At 26.8% G+C, this 22,500-nt stretch overlaps 1 protein-coding gene across 8 annotated transcripts in view; it reads left to right on the top strand.

Annotated features, from left to right (window-relative positions):
* The window catches only part of LOC124425670 (heterogeneous nuclear ribonucleoprotein K), a 127,863-nt gene that overhangs the window by 32,880 nt on the left and 72,483 nt on the right, over nucleotides 1–22,500 (top strand). For 3 of the 8 annotated variants that reach the window (XM_046966318.1, XM_046966320.1, XM_046966316.1), the window contains one exon: nucleotides 6,660–6,709. The exons of 1 other annotated variant lie outside the window; for it this stretch is intronic. Coding sequence is in view for 1 of the 7 variants with exons in the window: in XM_046966316.1 (XP_046822272.1) it covers nucleotides 6,660–6,709 (50 nt within the window). In the remaining 6 variants the exon portion in view is untranslated. 4 more of the 8 variants (XM_046966321.1, XM_046966319.1, XM_046966317.1 and 1 more) reach the window with 4 other exon arrangements.

The raw sequence follows: 22,500 nt of genomic DNA, 5'->3' as shown, positions 1-22,500 counted from the left end.
TTGTTATTTTGAGAATTTATTTATTTATTTTTTTTTATGTAGATATAAAAGTTTTGAGGGTTTTTTTCGTTTTTTGGACTGTGGTTTTAATACAGGATGAGTTTTGTGATTAGCTCATTCATTGTTTTTTATTTTTGCTTTTTTTTATTTAATTTATTGGATAAAATTTGATATTTGTTTTGTAATTTTAGTTGACCCATTGTTTTTTATTTTATTTGTCATATTTGTAGGAATTAGATTATTTGTGTAAATGATTTCAAGAATTTCGTCATTTAGAACGTGATTGAAATTTTTAATTTGTTTTTTAAGATAATCGGATATATTTTTTATTTTGTTTAAGTGCTTGCGTCTGAACTAATTTTAATTATGTTTCTTTCGATTTCAACAAATCAGGATAAAAAGAATTTGAAAAATAAAAAAAATTCAAAGAATTCGAATTCGAAAACTTAGAGTGATACTTATTCGATTGATTTTTGATTATGGTATAGAAATATTGACGTAAACAAATTGCAAATAATATGTCACATTACAATGATCAATACAAAATTCATCATTTTGCAAATTTATTACAAAAATTTAATACGACTTAGTAATTCATTTAAGATTTTATGATGGATAGGTTTAAGTTTAGGAATTTATATTTACGATCTTTTCGAAAATTTGAGATTAAGAAACTGACGATTGTTTGATAATTCAACAAATAAAGAATTAAGTATGAAAATATGGAGTCGAGGCCGAAAATTTTTAAGTGATTTTAAATATCAATTACTTTCTTTTTCGAGATTTTTTAAACAAACTCCTTTTTTTTCAAGATTGTAAAACTAAAAAATGTTAGTCTGAGAATTTATCCACGATCCGGAATAAAATCAGTCTAAAAATTTTTTAAATAAATGTAACCAATTTTTTAAATTTAAATCATTTAAAAGTTTTGGTGTCCATTTGGTATATTCTATTAAAAATTATTGAAAATAACTTCTAATTATTCGATAATAAAATTTTTAAGCGCAAAATCCATCGGAACATTTCAAGTGTATTCTCTTAGTCTCATCGTTGTAATTATCTATATATTACTATATATATATATATATATATATTTATTACTATATGTATTATTATATATATATACTTAAAAACGAGTCTTTTGAATTTTTCCCTCTTTTCAAAGGAAACGTTTTTTTCATCTCTCTTTCTTTCTTTATTTCTTTCTATCTTTCTTTCTCTCTCTCATTTTTTCTCATGTGTCCACCTTCCTCTTTTTCTCTCTTATCGTGAGACGCTTAACGTCGACGAACAATTTTCCAGATTTCTTGTCCCTTCAGAATTTTCAATGAGGGTTAAGAACAGCCCCTGGAGCTACCACTGGATTTCTTTCAAACGCTCGTAAACCTTCGTCTGCTTCTTCTAGATAATTCGTGCCAGACCAAAAATTTTTTTTCTTTTTATATTAGTAGTTCTTTGAGATGACAAATTTTAATTTATACTAACGTCCATTACATATTATATATTTAATAAATTAAAAAGATTTGTCAGAATTATTACTCGATATATTTTACTTGAAGTACATTATTCGAAATATTTTTTGTCATATTTCTTTTTCTTTTTTCTATTTTGTTTATATTATTTTACTTCTTATTTGTTTTGTGTTAATTTTGTTTTTTTAACGTTTAAGATACTTAATGAAATTTTGTAAAATCTTTATATATATATTTATTTATTTTTATTATATATTTATAATAAGTACAAACGTATTTATAAAGAAAAAGGAAAAAAATGATTGAAATGTATCATAAATTTATGAATAGAAAGTGTTATGATGTCAAATTAAAAATAAATAGAAAAAGATGGAGGATTTAAGTTTTACTACCATTTTTATTAATAACAAAAATGGAGTATTTGCAAATATTTTATTCAATGAAATAATATATATATATATATATTCTAACTTTAATATATTTGTCTTCCTTCTCTCCATCTTCTGTGTTCTCTTATTTACTATGTGTTCCCCGTACTTACCTATATAAAATATTGAAGAACTCATTTAAAAAAAAATCGAAACTTTAATCTTGAATAGATCCAAAAAAAAAAAAAAAACACCGCGTAATAAAATAGAAAAAAGAAAAAAAAAAGAAAAGAAAAACCACAGATAAGCCGCTCGAAAAAAGCCATTCGTCCTAATTTGTTGGCAAATACCGGAACAAGAGACGTACAATTTCTCCATTTCAATTTTGCATTCCACCATCAGCACAAATTCCAAGTGTTGGAGTACTCGAAAATTTTCCTATCTCGTCCAATACACACATACACATACACACACATATGCGCGAGTGCGGATGCATATACATAAACACAGACACGAACACGTATATATACCATCTTATTATCTATTTATAAAACACTTCATATTAGACACATTTACACTTTCCATTATATTTTACACATCATACCTACATATATATGGACACTATCATAGTCATATATAAAACGCTTCATATGTCGTTATATCTTTTATATATATATATATATATATATATATATATATATATATATATATATATATATATATATACACTTTAATGTGCGTCTATGTTGTGTGTATGCACAATAAGTACAATTGTATGTAATACACATAAAGTATACTTGTGTGTATGTGTGTATGTGTATGTGTGTATGATGTGTATATATATGTATATATATGCTTATACATATATATATATATATATATATATACACATTCATACCAGTATATTATACATTACAGCTATATTTACATTGATATATACAATATATGCAAAAAATTTCATATACTTCCATACATATACACATCCCATTCCAGTATATTACACAGTCACAGAATCGCACGCGCACGTGTGCGTGTGTACGCGACACACACAACTAATTCGTACAGTAACTCATATCCGTACTATAGTATTTATTACACATTCTTAATTATACCCACATTGATATATACAATACATGCAAAAGATTTCGTACATTTACATATTAAATTCATCCCAGTACATACACACACTTACAGCACAGTATACACCTCAGTATACATATAAACACTTCGTACATTCCATTGTTTAAATGGAAAATGAGTATGAATACACATACAATTGTATACTTCAATAAACATATCAAAATACATTTAATATACATATTCAAAAACGTTTCGTGCATTTCTTTATACATATTTCACTCTATATAATCCATCAAACTACCTACTCATATCCATGCGCACACATTATATATACGTAGAGACAGATAGAAACATACTATAGCGTACTTTAAAATACAAAATTAATTTTCTGTATTAGTATCTCGTAACCACGAAATATTCTTGGGTACTTCAAATCCTGATTAAAGTCGTCGTTCATTGACTTGTCTATGTTATTCTCTCTTTGAATAAAATAAGAAAGACGGAGATGGATGGATAGGGACAAGCAGAGAGATATAGAGAGATAGAAAGATAGATAAGGGAGGAGAGAATATTCGTATTTCGTTACACAGCAAAGAGAGTCCGTTCGCCGAGAGTGCATTCACGCATACGCGTGCAACCTCCTTCCCCGTTCCCTCCTTTTCCTTCCCCTCTACTTTTCACTCTCCATACCACTCCATCATCTTGAAATCCCTCCTTGCGAACTGCCCCACCAACTTCTTCCTCCACCACCTCCTCATCCTCCTCTTCCTCTTCCTCCTCCTCTTCTTCCTTTTCTATCTCTTCTTCTTCCTTCAGCGAAGACATGTAGTAAGAATAAGAGAGAGGAAAAGTGAGAGAAAATGAAAGAGAGGGAGTGAGAAGAGGAGAGAGAGAGAGAGAAAGAGAGAGAGAGAGAGAGAGAGAGAGAGAGAGAGAGAGAGCAAGGCAAGGCTAGCTTGCTTGCTAGCCTCGTTCAAAGAAGGAGTCGCTGCTAAGTTCGTAAAGTTTACTCGTGTTCTGCGTCTCTAGTATCAGTCTTTCTCCTAGCAGGCCGTGATATTCGACGCACGCATTATACTTCCCATTACTTTTAACAGAAAACACACACATACAGGGAGAGAAAGAGGGAGAGAGAGAGAGAGAGAGAAGGGAGGGAAAGAGAGAGAGATTGATAGAGATTTAGGAAGAGGGTGAAGTGAAAAGTGAGAAGAGTGAGAAATATTTTTTTTACTATTTGTTTTAGTGAAGATACTTTGTTTTATTTTTCTTTATTTATATTATGTTGTTGTTTTTGTTGTTGTTGTGATAATTACATAGCAAATGACTGTTGTTATATATATCATATCAGTGAACGTTTTTTTCCTTATTTGTTTCATATTCTGGAACTATCGTTTGGTTATTGGAAAAAGTGGGAGTGTGAGAGAAATAGAGAATTTTCTTTAATGTGTAAATTATTTCGATTTTAGATCGATGTAAATATTTTTTCTTTTTTTTTTTTGGAAGGGTGGGAGGTAGAATGACGGAGAGATAAATTAATAATAAATGAACGACTTTGGTTGTGTTGCTATTATAATTACACCAGTGATCACTTTTGTTTATTACTTCTAAATCTCTAACCTATTTTGAATAAGGAGAGAAGGGATGAAGAGGGAGGGAGGAAGGGAGGGGGGAGAGAGAAATTGTTTTTATCATTTCATTCTTACTTTTTTATATAATTTATTGTAAATTTAATTCATTATACTTGTTTGTGTTTCTTTTTTAATGTTTCGTCTTCTTTTACTTTCTTTTCTTTTTGTTTGTAATATACTTTGATAAGATTTAGGTTGATATTAATTTCAGGATATATTTTACTTGATAACCGGTTGTGTGATCTCTATATACACATACACACACTGACAGACAGACAGATATACGCATGCCCATTTGCTCAATTATTATACAGAGCGGGTCCAAAGTTTCTAGATGATTTTAAGAATTGATTACTATTTTTCAAGATCGTTTGGGTTGCTTTTTTTCATATTATAAACAAATTCCTAGTTGGTAGCTTAACAATCTGAAACAGAAGAAGAAATTTTGTGTCTAAATTGTCACGAAAAAAAGTGGTTGATCGTTTGGACTGATTTTGTTGTTCTCCTTTTTTTTTCTTAAATTGCGAACAAATTTCTAATATTTTAACACGTTGCCGCAAATGACTGCTGTAGCCGTCCGATTTTTGGCGATATATAGCCAAATGACTGCTATAGCCGTCTTGCATATGACGATTGACGCTCAATTTCATATGACAGTCATAAACAATTAAAAAAAAAATGTGTTTCTGGGCACGGTCGTCAAATTAAAAGTGTGCGGCAATGTATTAACAATCTGAAAGAGAAAAGGAAATTTTTTATCTAAATTATCACGAAAAATAGTGATCGACCTTTAAAGTAGTCCAAGAACTTCTTTTGACCACCCTATAGATACGTAGCGTTATATACATATGTGTGCATCTATGTATGTGTTTACGTACATGTGTGTATGTTATGTGTTGTGTTGTTATTTGTACGGCAGAATCAAGTCGAATCGATTCCGATAATATCACGCTTATTCAGAGCCTTTCATATGATTTCCTTATTGCTTAGAGTCATTCGTTCCGTTGTACTGCTGGACCACAAGATAAGAATCTGAATCTCTTTTGTGCTTGGTAAATCTAATGTTTTATTTTAGAAACGTCCAAAGAATTTTATTTGAAAATTTTTAAGTAAGACTCTTGTTTGATTACACCGTTTAATATTTTTTTTTTGTTCGTTTGTTTGTTTTTCTATGCAATCTGTATATTATTTATTCTAATTTCTTTAATATAATTCATTCTATGTATAATATCTATTCTAATTAGAACACCGTTTTAAAATGTTGACGATTTTTTTTGTTTTTATTTTGATTTTTTTTTCTTAATTTTTTTGTAATGTAAATAAATTTCATTCTTAAAATGAAACTCATTTTAATGTGAAAAAATAGAAAATAAAAACTAAAAAAGAAATTATCATTAATTATTTCAATTCAAAATTTGTTCTTTTGTTTTTTCTTTTCTTCTCTTTTTTTAAATATATACATTTCGTTCTTCAAGTGAAACATATTTTAAGATGTAAAAATAAAAGTAAACTTTTAAATATTACAAATCAGTTTAACTTAAATTTTGTTTACTTATTGTCAGTTTATTAACATTTGTTCAATTAAAATTAACATTTGTCCGTTTTGTCTGATCGATTTTATTTATTCATTATTTCTTTTTTTTTTCTTTTAATGGAAAATTTTGATTGAGAAGGAATGTCTTGTGAAGCCTAAGTTTTCGAATCGATCGTAATTTCGAAAGTATTTGGCTCTTGGCCCGTTACGTGTCGTTTCATGAAGACACGTAAGAATAATAGATAGATCGAGATAGAAAGATAGGTAAATAAGTAGATGAATAGATAGATAGAACAAAGAAAAGTTAGTTCTTTTTTCATACTTATTTTTACGTAAGCCTTGATTAATCGATTTTCACGTTAACCATGATTTTGGGTGGGAGATTCGTTCTATTGAAAGAAATATGTATCAATTGTTGATGACGATTTGATGATATTGTTTGCGAGAAGGAGAGATAGAGAGAGATAGATAAAGAGAGAGGGGAGCGAGAGAGAGAGAGAGAGAGAGAGAGAGAGAGAGAGAGAGAGAGAGAGAGAATGTGACTAAAACGACACGTTATCTCTTCTTATCTGTGCAGGCCTCACTGCCGATCTGTCCCGAAGATTACAGCGGCAAACATCATTATTGGTGAGTAACATTAAATATCTTAAACTACAGATAGTAATATTCTATAGACAATGATTTATTAAAAATAAATAATATTGAAATTTTTCAATATTTTATTTTTATATTAATGCAACAGTATTTATATTTAAATTTTATATACATTTAATGCTAATACATTAAATATATATATATATATATATATATATATATATATATATATATACATACATACATACATACAATGTACAGCAGATATATACATATAATAAGAATTTGTTTTTATTTTGAATTAATATAATAATGTACTATAATACATAATATTGTATTGAGCGATAAATAATATTCGAATTTTTTAATATTTTCTATTTATATTAATATAATAATAATAATAATAATAATAATAATAATAATAATAATAATAATAATAATAATAATAATAATAATAATAATAATAATAATAATAATAAATAATTATGATAAAACTAGATTGGTTAATATAAAAATGTTCAGTATTTTATATCTAAATTAACACAGTAATAACTATAATATTACGTTGGTCAATAAATAATACCAAAAAATTGTCAATATTTCTTATCTAAATTAATACAACAATAAGTATAATACTGGATTGGCTAATATCGAAATCTTTAATATTTTATATCTGAATTAACATAACAATAATTATAATATTATGTTGACCAATAAATAGTATCATGAAATTGTCAGTATTTTATATTTAAATTAAACCGCAAAAAGTATAATATTAATTTGACTAACAAATAATATATCAAAAAACAAATTTTTTTTTAATATTCTATATATAAAGTAACATTGCAATAAGAGAGTTTAATACTAAGTAGGATAATATAAACATTATTAATATTTTAAATCTATATTAAATAACAATAAATATGTTCGAAAAATATATGTTCAAATATATTCGATTGGCTGATATCGAGATCAGTTGATATTAAATAACATTGAGATGTTTTCATAAAAAAAAATACTTCATATATAGTGTATAATTTATTTACAGACATAAAATGTTAAAAATTTTTTACATTAAATCAATCCAAGCTCTTTTAACTTTACATTTTAATAAATACATTTTTTTTAATTTCATCATAAATACACTATTAGGATTTGATAAATCTCGTAAGTTAATGTTGTCGATTATGGACTTTCGACATTTATCGTAATTTTACAAACGTTAAAACTTCATAGAAAAGTTTTTGATATAGATTAATAGTAAGAAGAATGGCATAATCGGATAGTAAAATTTAACATAGAAAAATGTAGGAAGTTATCTTGCATAAATGTGAACGATCAAAATTGGTTTTATATTTTGTATAAGTACGTTAGCTTCATTTACATTATTTTTATATTACATTATTTTCTCAATAAGAAAAGTATAATAGTCTCTGTAATTTTAATTTTTCACGGTATCATCGAGCGATTTCAAGATGGCCCTCAGAAAATAAGGAGAAATTTGAAAAAGTACTCTTACTTTTGCTTTTCGAAAAAACCTCGTATTTCTTCGATTATTTAGTTTAGTTTAATTTTTTTTGTTTTATATAATTATTTATTTAATTAATTGATTAATTTTTTTTATTTGTTTCTTTTTATGTATTCTTGTTACGCGCAGTTACATTCATGGTAAAAACTGGCGGAAAATTAAAAAAAAAATGTTACGATTATTTTTGTTAAAATTATTTTTTCCATTATTTAATTTAATTCAACTTAATCATTTATTTATTTATTTATTTTTTTATTCTTAGTTGCACGTTGTATTATTATTATGGTATATTGTTTCAGAGAAACTTGTGGGAGATTTAAAAAGAATATATTACAATTACTTTTCAGTAAAAGTATTTCTTCGATTATATTAATTTAATTATTATTATATTTTTTTTACTTTTCTTTTCTTTCGTCATGGTGGTCTCTGAGAAATGTGATCAAAAAAAAAAGAAATACATTACAATTACTTAATATTAAGACTATTGCATATTTCCGATTATTTGTTTAGTATTTTTTTCTTCTTTTTCCATTTTATTTTCGCTTCATTTATTATCCTTAACAAGAATTTACTCTTTCTGTGTGTTTCGTAAAGGAGTCAACATCATAGCTCGTGTTGTGTTACTCTACTTCATCCTTAATTTCGAGTACGTCTGGTTTGTATCTCTTTGAGAAGGCCATCTTGACTCTTGGTGACTTCAAAATTTCCATTCATACTGAACAAAAGAGTTAGCGTGGGAGATGGGGTTAGCGGGCGTATCGGGAGGTTTCTTCAACGCGAAAAAGCAGCATAGTCTTTCTCATTCACCTATACGCATACACTCATTCGTGTAAGAGTACTTTGTTCATCTCCCTCCCTCCCTCCTTCCCTTTCTCTCTCTCTCTTTTCTCTTTTCTTTTTCGAATAACTTATGGAACTCACGTTTGAACGGCATTTAATTCAAAGCCATCGACGGACAGGATAGCAATAGGGACAAGGACAGAAACGAGGACAGGTGTATGCAGGGACAGGTGCATTAATGCTTGAACATCATTTGCAAAGTAACTTTCTCTCTCTCTCTCTCACTCTCTCTCTCTCTCTCTCTCACTCTCTCTGTGTGTGTGTGTGTGTGTGTATGTGTGTGTGTGTATGTGTGTGTGTGTGTGTGTTATATACTAGTATAATAAAATCAAATACTAGAATATAACATTATATAATGAATATATTCTTTTATAAATATATATTATACTATATTATTATTTATATTATATTATATTATTATTATAATATATTCTTTTATAAATATATATTATACTATATGTATATATATAATATATGTTAATGTATATATACTATTGTATACTAATGTATATTATATAATATATATATTTCTTTGAAAAAAATTCATTTTCTCATATTTTTCATATTCTCTTTTAATATATATAAAGATAGAGCACGGAGGAGACTGTAGTATTCGTACAGTAGGAATATGGAAATACATTCATATATATATATATAGTTTTTGAAAGCTTCCGAGAATTACTACGTTGGCTGGTGTCGTGAATGAAATTCAGATTGCGAAAAGTACTTTGTGAGACTCTCATGGACGTTGACTAGGAGAGAGAGAGGGGGATATATATATATATATATATATATATATATATATATAAAGAGGAAGAAGAAGGAAGTATAACGTTGTGGTATTATTATTACATATTTTACAACGCCATTTCTTTACCATTTCTTTTCTTCCTTCTTTGCATATCTTTTATTACTTACTCCCTACGAAATATGTCGAGACAAATTTCTTGCTTTCCCCACTATACACGTATGTATGTTTGTGTTGAATGTCAGGTACTCCTTGATTTTTCTATTTATTATGATACATGCATATATATGTAACACATATACACACAGAAACGCGCGTGCGTCCTTTTTATTATAATGTACATACATGTACATATATTTTTCTAGGAATTAAGAAATTATTAAGAAATTTTTTATCATTTTGAGTTTAATATTAGCACATCTACATGTTTGTATTTATATATGTGTCAATTATTAACATTCATTGCAACTAAAATTGAATAAATTAATATTATTTCATTTCTAAGAAATTGCTAAAAATTTCTAATTAATTGTTATATATAAATTTCATTTCTAACAAATTATGAAAAATATTAATTGATATTTTACTTTTATTATTAGAACTTATCATTATTGATAATTACATATACATAAATACGTAAAATTTATTAATATTTCTTAACAGAACTATATAAATCAGTATTATATTTCATTTTTAATTAAACTTGTAAAATTATGATTAAATCAATTAATATTTTATTTTTATATTTGTCATTAAAAATAACACAAACCTACACATACACTTTTATTACATATATAAGGATTTGTAAAATTACGAAATGATTATTATTTTGATTATTATTTATCAAATATAAAAGATAATTTATCACTTAAATTAATTTTATTATATGAATAATTTAACGACAAATTTTTGTTCTAAATAAAAATCAATAAAAATAACGGACAATAAAATCCTTTTGCCGTTCAACATACGCACATTTATACATATGTAGTTACACACATACATTCATATGTATTCATACACACACATTCACATGGATATAGGTAAAATACGTGCTACGATTGCTCATGAACCGGACGGGCGATGTTCGATGCGACATCGTTGAATAAAAATAGCCGGTTTACTTAGAAAATCGGCTTTGAAATGAAATTCCAATCTTTATTTGCGCGCAAGCTGACTTCAACTCTTTTATGTAACTTCGTTTCGAACGAGTAATACTTTGAGGCTGGAATAGTCTACGCGTGCCTTTTCATGGACACCAAAGAAGGATATAAATATCTCTCTCTCTCTCCCTCTCTCTCTCTCTCTCTCTCTCTCTCTCATGTAGGGTGGTACAGGAACGACTTTGATTACTATATAAATAAGGATAAAAAAGAAAAATGTTTCAAATAAAAGTTGAATTGCTTTGAGTATGTTCTGCTTTTATTTTATTTTTATTTTTATTTTTTTATTTTTTTATTTTTTTATTTTTATTTTTTTTTATTTAATTTTTTAAATGGAATAATGTTTTTTGATCGATTTGTCGATGCAGTTAAATGTTTTCTATAAAAAGAGTAAAAAAAGTATTAACTTGTGTATTTCAATAAGTGATTAAATTTAAGAAATAATGTAATTTAAATATTGCTAAAATATCCCCATCACTTTCTTACTTCTACTTACACTCTTATGAAGTTTTACTAAATTTATATACTTGGTTGTTTAGTAATGTCGAAATTAAGCTATCCCCTAAATTAATGGTTCTTCGATATAAATATGTTAATACTATATTTTTTTTACATATAGAATTACGAGCTTGATCAATTTACGTAATGAAAGATATATGTTTCCATTTAAAAAAAGAAAAATATAAAAGAAAAAAGAGAAAGAAACGACCTTCGTATGTCCTCTACGTAAAATCCTATTATGAAAAGCAAAAAAAGAAAAAGCTGATCGATTCAAATTATGTTACTCTTGAAATCATTAAATTATTTATTTGAAAAATTTTTCAGTAAAATCATTACTTATTTTAATTATAATAATAATAATAATAATAATAATAATAATAATAATAATAATAATAATAATAATAATAATAATAATAATAATAATAATAATAATAATATATGAGATTGGGGTAATATTAAATTTATTTATAATATAATAAATCAGTATAATAATAAATATTACAGTTTACACATTACATATACACATGTATATATATGAGTATATAAACTCGTTCGTAATCAAGCACTTTTGTTCTTTCTATTTTTATTATTAAAATACATAAGTATATGTTTATTTATTTATAAACAGAATTTTGTTTTTATTTATAATAATATTAATTTATTTCTGGTAATTACATGTAGCTTAAGTTAAATACGTATGTACAAACTCGTATATGCAAAGAAATTTTCATCAAATTCTTTTCTCACGAACTTTATTGAAACGTTAACGGAAATGAAAATTGTCGTCATTTCCCTTGTGATATTTTCAACTGTACGGGCGAGTGCTAACGAAACGATATAATTTTTCTTTAAAAAAGAGAGTGAGCGTAGTCTCTGAGTGCCAAACGCAGTTAGCAAATTTAGTCTTCTTTTTCATTTTTCTCGACGAAGTATCGTCGTTGCACAGTAACATACGGACTATGGTCATAGAAGGCAGCATTTCTCTATTTTTATTTTACTTTTAGTTTTAGTTTTAGTTCCGGTTTCAGTATTTTTTTTCTTTTCTTTTTTTTTTAATTTGTTTCCATTCCTTTTTTTCTAATTTTTATTTTTATTTTTTTTTATTTTTGTTTTTTGTTTTGTTTTTTTTAATTTTTATTTATTTTTTTTTCTTGCCTATTTTTGTACTTATTTTCTTTATTTGTAGTTACATATATACATACGTAAAACGTTTTCGGAGAATGGTTTTGTAAATAGCGAGAACACGAGTGGTCACGGCCGGTTGCTGGCTTCACTATGTTACCGGAGAAATGTTGAAAGAGATAAAAAGAGATAGACAGATACGGAAAGAGACAAGGAAAGTCGAATGAATGAATTTGTTCTTCCTCGTCGGAATTCACACGGTGCTAAATGAATTTGGTATGCGGTTTCTCTCTCTCTCTCTCTCTCTCTCTCTCTCTCTCTTTCTCTTTCTTTCTTCTATATCTATCTATCTATCTATCTTTATGTATCTCTCTTTCTCTCTTTTTCTTTCACTTGTTCGTTCTCTCTTCCGGCTTGTTCGTTTCATAGAATCTAATTTTGAGGTCGGCCGAGCGAACGGATGGACGGGCCACATTGGCCAACGCGAAGGCTTGTTAGATACTCGTCTTATGGAAGTAATTGAACCGTCAAACGCAGAAGGAGAGAAACCGGCTCGTAACATCGATAGAAAATCGTCTAACGATAGAATTCACTCTCGTTCAATAAACTCTTCTTTTTCTTTTTCCTTTTTCCCTATTTCTTTCGTGATTCGTGATTCCATCTGACGATCTTTAGATTTTTTCTGTTCTTTATATTTATTTATTTATTTATAATATATTTTATACATTAATTTATATTTATATTAGTATATATTAGTATAATACTAGTTCATATATTATATAGTCTAGTACTTATATATATATATATATATATATTATATTACATAATATTATATATATTATATATATATATATAAATACTTGACTATATAATATAATATAAATTAATGTGGGTATAATATACATATATATGTAAATATTTGATATGTAGAAATAATTGAAAAAGATTATTTAAAAAATCATTTATGAACATACAAACTAATATTATGTTAATTTAAATTTAATAATTTTTTTTTCAATTCAGTGGTCCATATATTATAGTCACACTAACATACATGCATACAAAAGTCCACACACACACACGAATAATTTCAATTTATTAAAGTAGAAAAAAAAGGAATAAAAAAATATATAGAATAATATTTAAGTATTAATCACACATTTACACAAATTCGAATATCATCGAACATATTTTGTGCTTTTATTTATCGATATTTATCTACATATTTCATTTGATTTTTGTTTTTAGTATTAATTTTTTGTTTGAATCGTATCAACAAGTCCATGAAATATTCTCGTCCATTAAAAAATATAATTTCTTAATCCTCTTTAAAAATTTCGTTTATTGTTCTTATCACACACACACACTAGTGTATTTATCTAGTGTAGGAAAAATAAATGTGTACAAATTGATCGACTTGATGGTTTTATATATCGTGCAACATGATCTTTCGAAAATAATACCAAAGAATATACATATGTGTGCGTGTATGCGTGCGCGTGTGTGTCTGTATATGTATGCATATAGAACTGCATACAATTTTTCTCGATGGTCGTTTAAATTCTTCGACAACGTAACGACGATCGTGTTACATCGTTCAACTCCTTATCGGAATAATAAAAAGTTATTCAGTCGTATTTCAATGTCGAGATATCGAAAAAAGATCCTAAGACAATTAAGATAGAAATTATACTCCGTTAATAATTTTTTTTCCTGCGAAATAATAATTATCATCATTTTTATTCATCATTTGTAATTAGATGATATCAGGAGAAAAAGAACTTCAATGTCTGCGACAATATATAAGAAAAAATATTAATAAATATTGAAAAATAATAATCTAGTTAGCTGCATATATAAAAAAAAAAATATTTGTAATTAAAATTTTAATTATCTATCTATCGATTTGTAGTTTTCGATGATTTCAATGAAAATAAGAAACTTTTGATATACTGTGAAGTGAAGAATTAAAAAAGAAAATTTATAACTCAATGATACCAAAAAATTTTTATCGTAAAACATTACGAAGTGAGAAATTTAAAAAAGAAAAAACGAAGATTCATAATTCTAATTTTAATAATTTATTTATCAACTCGTGATTTTCGATGATATCAATTAAAAAAAAAAAAAAAAAAAAAAATTCGTAATTGCATATCTATAAAGTTATAAAGAAAAAAGAATTGTATTAACAGGAAATAAACAAAGTAACGTAATTTTAGTGAGAATAAGAAATAAGAATTCGTTTTAAGCTAGAAAAGTAATTTCGTTTGACGAACGATTGGCTTTAAGATGTTGTCTTTCACTTTTATTTCTTTGTGTTTGTCTGTGTGTGCGTGCGTGTTCCTTTATTTCTATCCCCTTCTATGCCTCTTTTTATTCAATATTACATCTTTCTTTGGAGGAACAACTCTTTTCTCTTAAATTTCTTGAGAAAGAAATGAAAAAAAATTCCCTTAAACTTTTTTTTTTTAACAACAAATATTTTATTTTGTACGACGAAATGATTAATTAATTAATTTATTTAAATATATATATTATACATATTATTGTATATAAGTTATATAAATTATATATATATATATAGTAGTATATATACTTCAAATAAGATTAGATTGTACCTTAATAAATTACACGCACGATTATGTAAGAACTAATAATTTAAATCTAATATTAAATTTAATTATGTTAGAATAGTATTAGATAGAATAAGACGAGTATAAAACAATATATAAAGATTGTGTTAGTAACAAAGCCTTACGCAATAAATTAGTACATAAATACATAATTTATTTATTTATTTGTTAATTAGTTAGTTAGTTAGTTAAAACATTGATAAGACACAAAGTCAACATATTAATATCTTTCCTTTATAGCTTTGAAATATTACGTTTTGTTTACTTAACGCTTTCGAGACGATCTCTACTTCAATTCAAATGTTTTCTCTCTCTCTTTCCTCTCTCTTTTTCAATAGTACAATGCTGTAATCTTTATAACAACATTGATCAAAACAATAATTAAATTTAAGAAGAAAAAAAAACAAAATTGTGATTGTTTTATGGCAACACAAGGCTGATGTTGAGGATCACTGTATTTTAAAAGAGAAAAACGATATTACATTTCTCTATATTCACAGTCATATCAATTCTATCTTAACGTCCATCATTCTATTTTCAGTGATAATAAGAAGAAATCAAACGTACACCAGTTTACTTAAGATAAAAAGAGAGAGATAGAGAGTGCGTATTAAAATCTTTGGTGTGTTTCTAATACTGACGTCAAAAGCAAGCATCGAATTTCTAAGCCAACTCGCTCTAATCTCGGCCGTAGCAGTCAATAATCTCTTCCCTCCCCTCTCTCTCTTTCTCTCCTTCTCTCTCTCTCTCTCACTTCCCCCCCATTTTATCTATCTATCTATCTCTATCTATCTCTATCTATCTCTATCTATCTGGATGCACCTGGCCACTCTTCTTTGCCAACTCGAACATCCCGCCAAAATATTACCAGTAATTCCACTATTTTTGTTGTTCATTACAAAGATGCGCGAAGATAGATGAATATCGGACATTGACACACATGGAAATGTTTGCTTAGACAGACGAATTTATTTCGTCTTCGACGTCTCATGCGTCTCATTCTTACAAATATATTCTGTTTAGAGATTATTTTAAGTATTCCAAGGAAAAATCATTTTCGAAGAAATGTATTAAATTGTATAAATATATGTGTTCAAAATATTTAGATCATATGTTTAGAATTTTTTAAATATTTTATTAACTATAGATCATCTCAATTTTATTATATTATTATTATATAAAATATTTGGATAATATAAAATATATAAATATATGAAATTTCGAATCAGTTGGTAATAAAAAATTGCTGATGTTACTACTGTAAATTTTAATATTAATATATTATCTATTATTTAATTATATACCGTTATAAATCATTATCATCTAATATGGGGCTAAGAATTTTTAGGTTCTTTTAAAAATCAATTACTTCCTTTTGAGACTTTTTAAGCTTGTAGTTAGATTAGTTGCTTTATAATCTTAAAAAATATGTATCTCGAGAAAGAGTAATCGATTATTTAACATTATCTATGAACTTTTGACTCACCCGGTATTATAATTTATAAATTATTGTGTATAATTTAATATTTTTTTAATCAATTATTTCGAAGAACATGGAAATGTGTCGTAATATTACAGTATCTGACGGATAGCTATTTTGTTTCAGATAAGAAAAGAAAAAAAATAACGCAGTATATTATTTGGTAATATGTTAAACAAAAACAGCAATTAGACTCATCTTTTATCGTCGCCTTTTCGTGACAGTCTCTTTCTCCATTTTATTTTTGATTTCTCTTTCTTTTTTTTTTCGTGCTTTGAAACTTACGACCTTTTAATGATAGAAGATACTTCGTATTTCAACAGAGTGCTAATCCATAAGAAGACGTTTTGGACTTTATTATCTTGAGTTCTCATTTGTCGAAAGAGTTGAGGTTATTTTTCATCCTTTTTGCTTCTTTTCAATCAATTTAAAAGTCTCTCTCTCGCTCTCTCTCTCTTTCCCTCTCTCTCTTCCTCTTGTTGTCGATCTTTTCTTACTTATGACGCATGGAGTATAGTATTTCGTGAGATAATTGATATTCAAAATGGCGAAATACACAGCTAGATTTAATCAAATTTGATATATAGTGTTACCAATTTAAAAAATTATATAATGTTTGTATATATAATTTTGTAAAAACGGCTGACAGATATTCCTTTAAAACTTTCTCTCTCTCTCTCTCTCTCTCTCTCTCTCTCTCCCCCTATCTATCTATCTATCTATCTATCTATCTATCTATCTATCTATCTATCTATCTATCTATCTATCTATCTATCTATCTATCTATCTATCTATCAGTTTCTTAACAAAAAGAAAAAAAAAGACGAAAAATAAATATAAAGATAAGTTTTTTTTTATTAGAAAAACATTTAATATACAATGTGAAGAAAAAAAACAACGTATATATAATTTAAAAAAAAATTGCTGACACATTGTGTTTCTTGAAATATCTCTCTGTCTGTCTCTCTCTCTCTCTCTCTCTCTCTCTCTCTCTCTCTCTCTCTCTCTCTCTCTCTCTCTCTCTCTCTCTCTCTCTCTCTCTATCTCTCTCTCTCTCCCTCTCTCAATTTTCAAGGTAAATAAATAAACTAAAAATAAATCAAGATAAATCTTTTTTCGATAAAAAAAAGCATTTAATGTACAATGCGACGAGGGAAAAGAAATATAATAGTATATATAATTTTACAAAAATGACTGACATAAATATACCTAAAAATCTCTCTCTCTCTCTCTCTCTCTCTCTCTCTCTCTCTCTCTCTCTCTCTCTGTTTTTCTTCCTCTCTCCAAAAAAAAAAGATTAAAAAAACAAGAGAAGAACAAACCAAGAAAGATTTTCTTTCAAGCAGAAAAATTTATTCATCTTTTGAAGAATTACGTAACGTCATTGTTTTTCCTCCGATTTTTCCAGACAATGCGTTTGCAAGCTCGCTAATGGGTTAGAAGAAGATAGCATATTTCTCTCCCTCTCTCTCTCTCTCTCTCCCACCCTCCCTCCCTCTTTCTTTTTTTCTTTCTTTCTCTTTTCCTCTATCTTTATCTATTTGTATTCTTTTCAGGAATGTAACCATTTTTGAATTTTCTGCTTCCATGGCGATCGGCAAACATTCGATTCGGTTTTTCCTTTTTCTACTTCTTTTCTTTCTTCTTCTCTTTTTTCTTCTCGGATGATTTGTCGATATATACATATATGTCGAGAGATCATATATACATACGTATATAAATATAAGTTATATATAAATATAGATATATGTGTGAAAATATATTTCTTCGGAAATAATTCGCCGAAAGTGAAAAGTTCACATTCAAAAGTCATCAAAACACACACTCACTAGCGGTATATAAGTACATATATACATACATATTCATACATACATATATATATACATACATACATATATATATATATATATACATATATTTCTATAACATGTATGTGTATATGTGTATATATATATGTATGTGTAATATGCGTACATAACATGATTCTCAGAGAGCAATAAACAAAGCTATTATGACGCCCTGCAATTTCATTCAACAAAGATATAAATATTTATATATATATATATATATATATATATATATATATATATATACATATATATATATATGATTATACTGAGTGAGTCGAAAAGTTTCTAGGTGACTTAACAAATAAAGAAAAATATTAATTACTTCATTTCTCTTAAGACATTTTTTAGATTAATTTCTTTTTTCGAATTGTAAAATTACAAGCGTAATTACAAGCTTAAAAAGTTACAAAAAAGAATTAAATGTTTCTTTTACAATTTCCTAAGAATTTTTCTCAAAACCCTGTATTTATACGTAATATGTGTATGTGATATACATGAGTCGTATACTATATATTCTTGTATGTATACTAAGTATGTATGTATTTATGTATGTATATATGTATGTATTATGTATATATGTATGTATGTATATAAAAGGGAACGTGAGATGATTATTTCATAAATATCATACGGATGATATAACTCACGTGGGAAAAGGGTGAGAGTGAAGGCCATTATAGCGATAAAAGTGTGGTCACTCCGTCTGCTATGGCTTTTTCTTCCCCTATTTTTATTTTTTTTTTCGTCGACTCTTTTTTCGTCCTTTTTTTTCTTCTTTTTGTATTTTTTTCGAGCTTTCAAGGAGATTAGAAACGCTTGTAACGATAGGATGCCTCGATACCGTAGTTCTTAAAATCGATAACTGAGTTTACGTTGTCGGTTTGGAATAATCGACAAGTTCTTTCTCCTTCGAAATATATTTTCAGATTATTTTGATATTATTTTTTCTTTTTTTTTAATTTCTTTTTATCTATATATGTACATATATGTACAGATTTTATTAGAATTTTTAGAGAAAAAAAGAGAAAGTTAACCTAAGATCTTTTATTTATATGTCTAAATACAAAATATAAAAATCTAATTAGATTTTTGTTTTTTATTAGTACGAATTATTTTTTTGTTTAGGGAAAATAATTAAATCGATAATCTTGTATTATTTTTTTAAATTAAAATTAAAATAAAATAAGAAAATCACTTGACTTTTAATAAAAAATATAAAATATAATATTAATTTTAATGTAATGAATATAAAATAAATATAAAATATTAATTTAATAAGAATTGAAATATATATATATATATATATATATATATATATATATATATATATATATATATATATATAATAAAATTAAATAAAATTAGTAAATCTTCTTGGAAAAGAAAATTATCGTGTTGTATAGAATGAAATAAAATAAAAATGTTTAAGAAAAAAGAGATAGAAAATAAATAAATAAATAAATAAGTAAATAAACAAAAAAATTATCGGATTTGCAAATAAATTCCTGTATCATGGTGTTTTTCCTGAGCCCAGTTGGCTAACTTTCTATTTTCGTTATTTCTATTACGATCGATACATCCCAAGGAAGAAAACGTTAGAAACGCGAGACTCGCGTTTTCTGCGTTCTCAATATATTGCATTCCATTTTGAATCAGTGCGGAGCCATATACAATGGATACGCGGTTTGTGATAGGCATTATAAAGCTTGATGCGATCGAATTTAGATGTTGGCTTCGTTCTAATGCACGCGATATCTAACGATCCATGCATTTGACCTATTATTCGAATTTGAATAAGTTGTTTCAGTTGAAATTATTTATAACAAAAAATAAAAAACTGACATTCGATAGTCTGTTTATACATTTATTTTTTGATCAGTTAGTATAAAAATTATGTTCATTGGAAAAAAAAAAATAATAATAATAAAAGCGATGTTAACGAATTAGAAATTATATCTTTATTTTTTCTGACACACACACACACACACACACACACACATTTCTGGATTTTTCCGGTTTAATGCAACATATTTCGTATTATATATTATTTATTTAATTATATTTTTTTCTAATTCTTTTTTACTTTTTAATTCTTGTACTTTCGTTTTTTTCTTTTTTCTTTTTTTTTTTTTAACTCATTCATATATATCTATATCTGTGGTATAAAAAAAAATGTGGTATAAAAGAGAAATCTTTATGAGCTCGTTCATTCAATGAATTCCTTCTTTTTTTCCTATGGAGAAGAAGAATAAAAAGAGAGAAAAGAGTTGTTGATTATCTCGAAATGAAGTTAAGTAAGTTAAGACTATCTTTTTCTGCCCTCAAAATAAAAAATGTATTTAAAAAAAATGGTCTGTTCGATGAATAATTATTTATTATTATTATTAATGAAACGCTCATGTAAATCGGTGGACGTATTTCATTAGGTTAAAAACACTTGTCAATCTTATTTTAATGAGTTTGATACTCAGATATGTAATAATTTCAGAAATAAATGCAACAAAATTTTTCTAAAAAAAAAAAAAAAAAAAAAAAAAAAAAAAAAAAAAAATCTTTCGCTCTTTACACACACAATGTTAAATTTGTTCAGTAGAAGTAAACATTGATTTTTGTTTCTATGTATTTATCTATTTATTTATATATTCATATAAATATACTTCTATGGCTATAAAGATTAAAGCAGTGATTAGTAATTCGACATAATCCAATTATACCTATTGATTTATCATTTCCAATAAAGCAAACAAATTTTTCACAGATTATAAAAAATTTATTTTTAAAGCATTAAATAAATATGAAAATAAAAATCATCAGTTCGAAACAATTGTCCATAATTATTGTAAGTGAAATTAATTGCTAATAATTAGTTCAAACGAAGGAAGAAAATCATTTTTCTTATTTTATCTCTTTCTTTCTCTCCTCCCCCTTTTTCTACACACACATATTATATATATATATTCGCTTTTAAAATATTTAAATTAATTTTAAAAATTAAAAAAAATTATTATCAACATGAATCTATTATTACAACGAGATGAATTATTCAAACAAGGCCAAAAAATATTTGTTTATTATTTCTCTCTTTCCCTGTCTCTCTCTCTCTCTCTCTCTCTCGTATTTTTTTGTTTTTAAGCAAGAGAGAGAGAGAGAGAGAGAGAGGGGGAGAGGGAGAGAGAATTTATTTTGGAAACGTTAAATATATAGAAGAGGTTCGTCTTAAATCGGAGCTGGTCATTATGTTATTCTGTCCCTAATTGTCCAGTCTTTTCCTACCTCCCCCTTCTTTTTCCCTGGCACACCGGAATGGCTCCGTAGTGGCGCGTGCGGACTAGTTACAGACTGGTTAACCGATGCACTCCTATCCGCGTTGGACTCGACGGCGCCTCACGCTACTCCCAATGCAGACTTTACGGCGCCCTTTTACCAACCCTCAGACATCCCCTTCTTTTCACCCTCCACTACAGTATACCTATCCTTATACCAGACCAACTCTATATACAAATTTTTCTTCCCTTTCGTGGTACTCTTTTTCTCGGGGAGAGAGATTCCACCTCTCCCTCCCTCCTTCTCAACCCCATTCCACCCTACTTCCTTCTATCTACTTAGAGAAATTTTTTCTTCTTTCTCGGTTTTCTTTTCTTTCCGATTTTTCGATCTAACGATCTTTTCTTTTACCTTCCTTACGAATCTCGTTTTATATAATTTCTGTCTATTTCGTCAATATTTTTATGAAGTATATTGTGAAATAAATCGATATATATATATATACATGAATATTTTGATCGGTATAAATAATTAAGTGTTAGTATTACGCCACTTGTATTATGTAATAATATTTTATATGAAAATCGATCATTTATTTAAAATATTGATTCAATAAATGGCAGCCATTTTATTTCAGTCATGATACACTGCGTTTTGTGTGCTTATGTTTATAACATTATTATAGAGTAATATAG

The sequence above is a fragment of the Vespa crabro genome, chromosome 7 (genome assembly GCF_910589235.1).
Source record: "Vespa crabro chromosome 7, iyVesCrab1.2, whole genome shotgun sequence".
In the NCBI taxonomy this organism is placed as follows: Eukaryota; Metazoa; Arthropoda; class Insecta; order Hymenoptera; family Vespidae; genus Vespa; species Vespa crabro.
The sequence above is the reverse complement of the archived record's forward strand: the minus strand, read 5'-3'. Positions and strand labels throughout refer to the sequence as shown.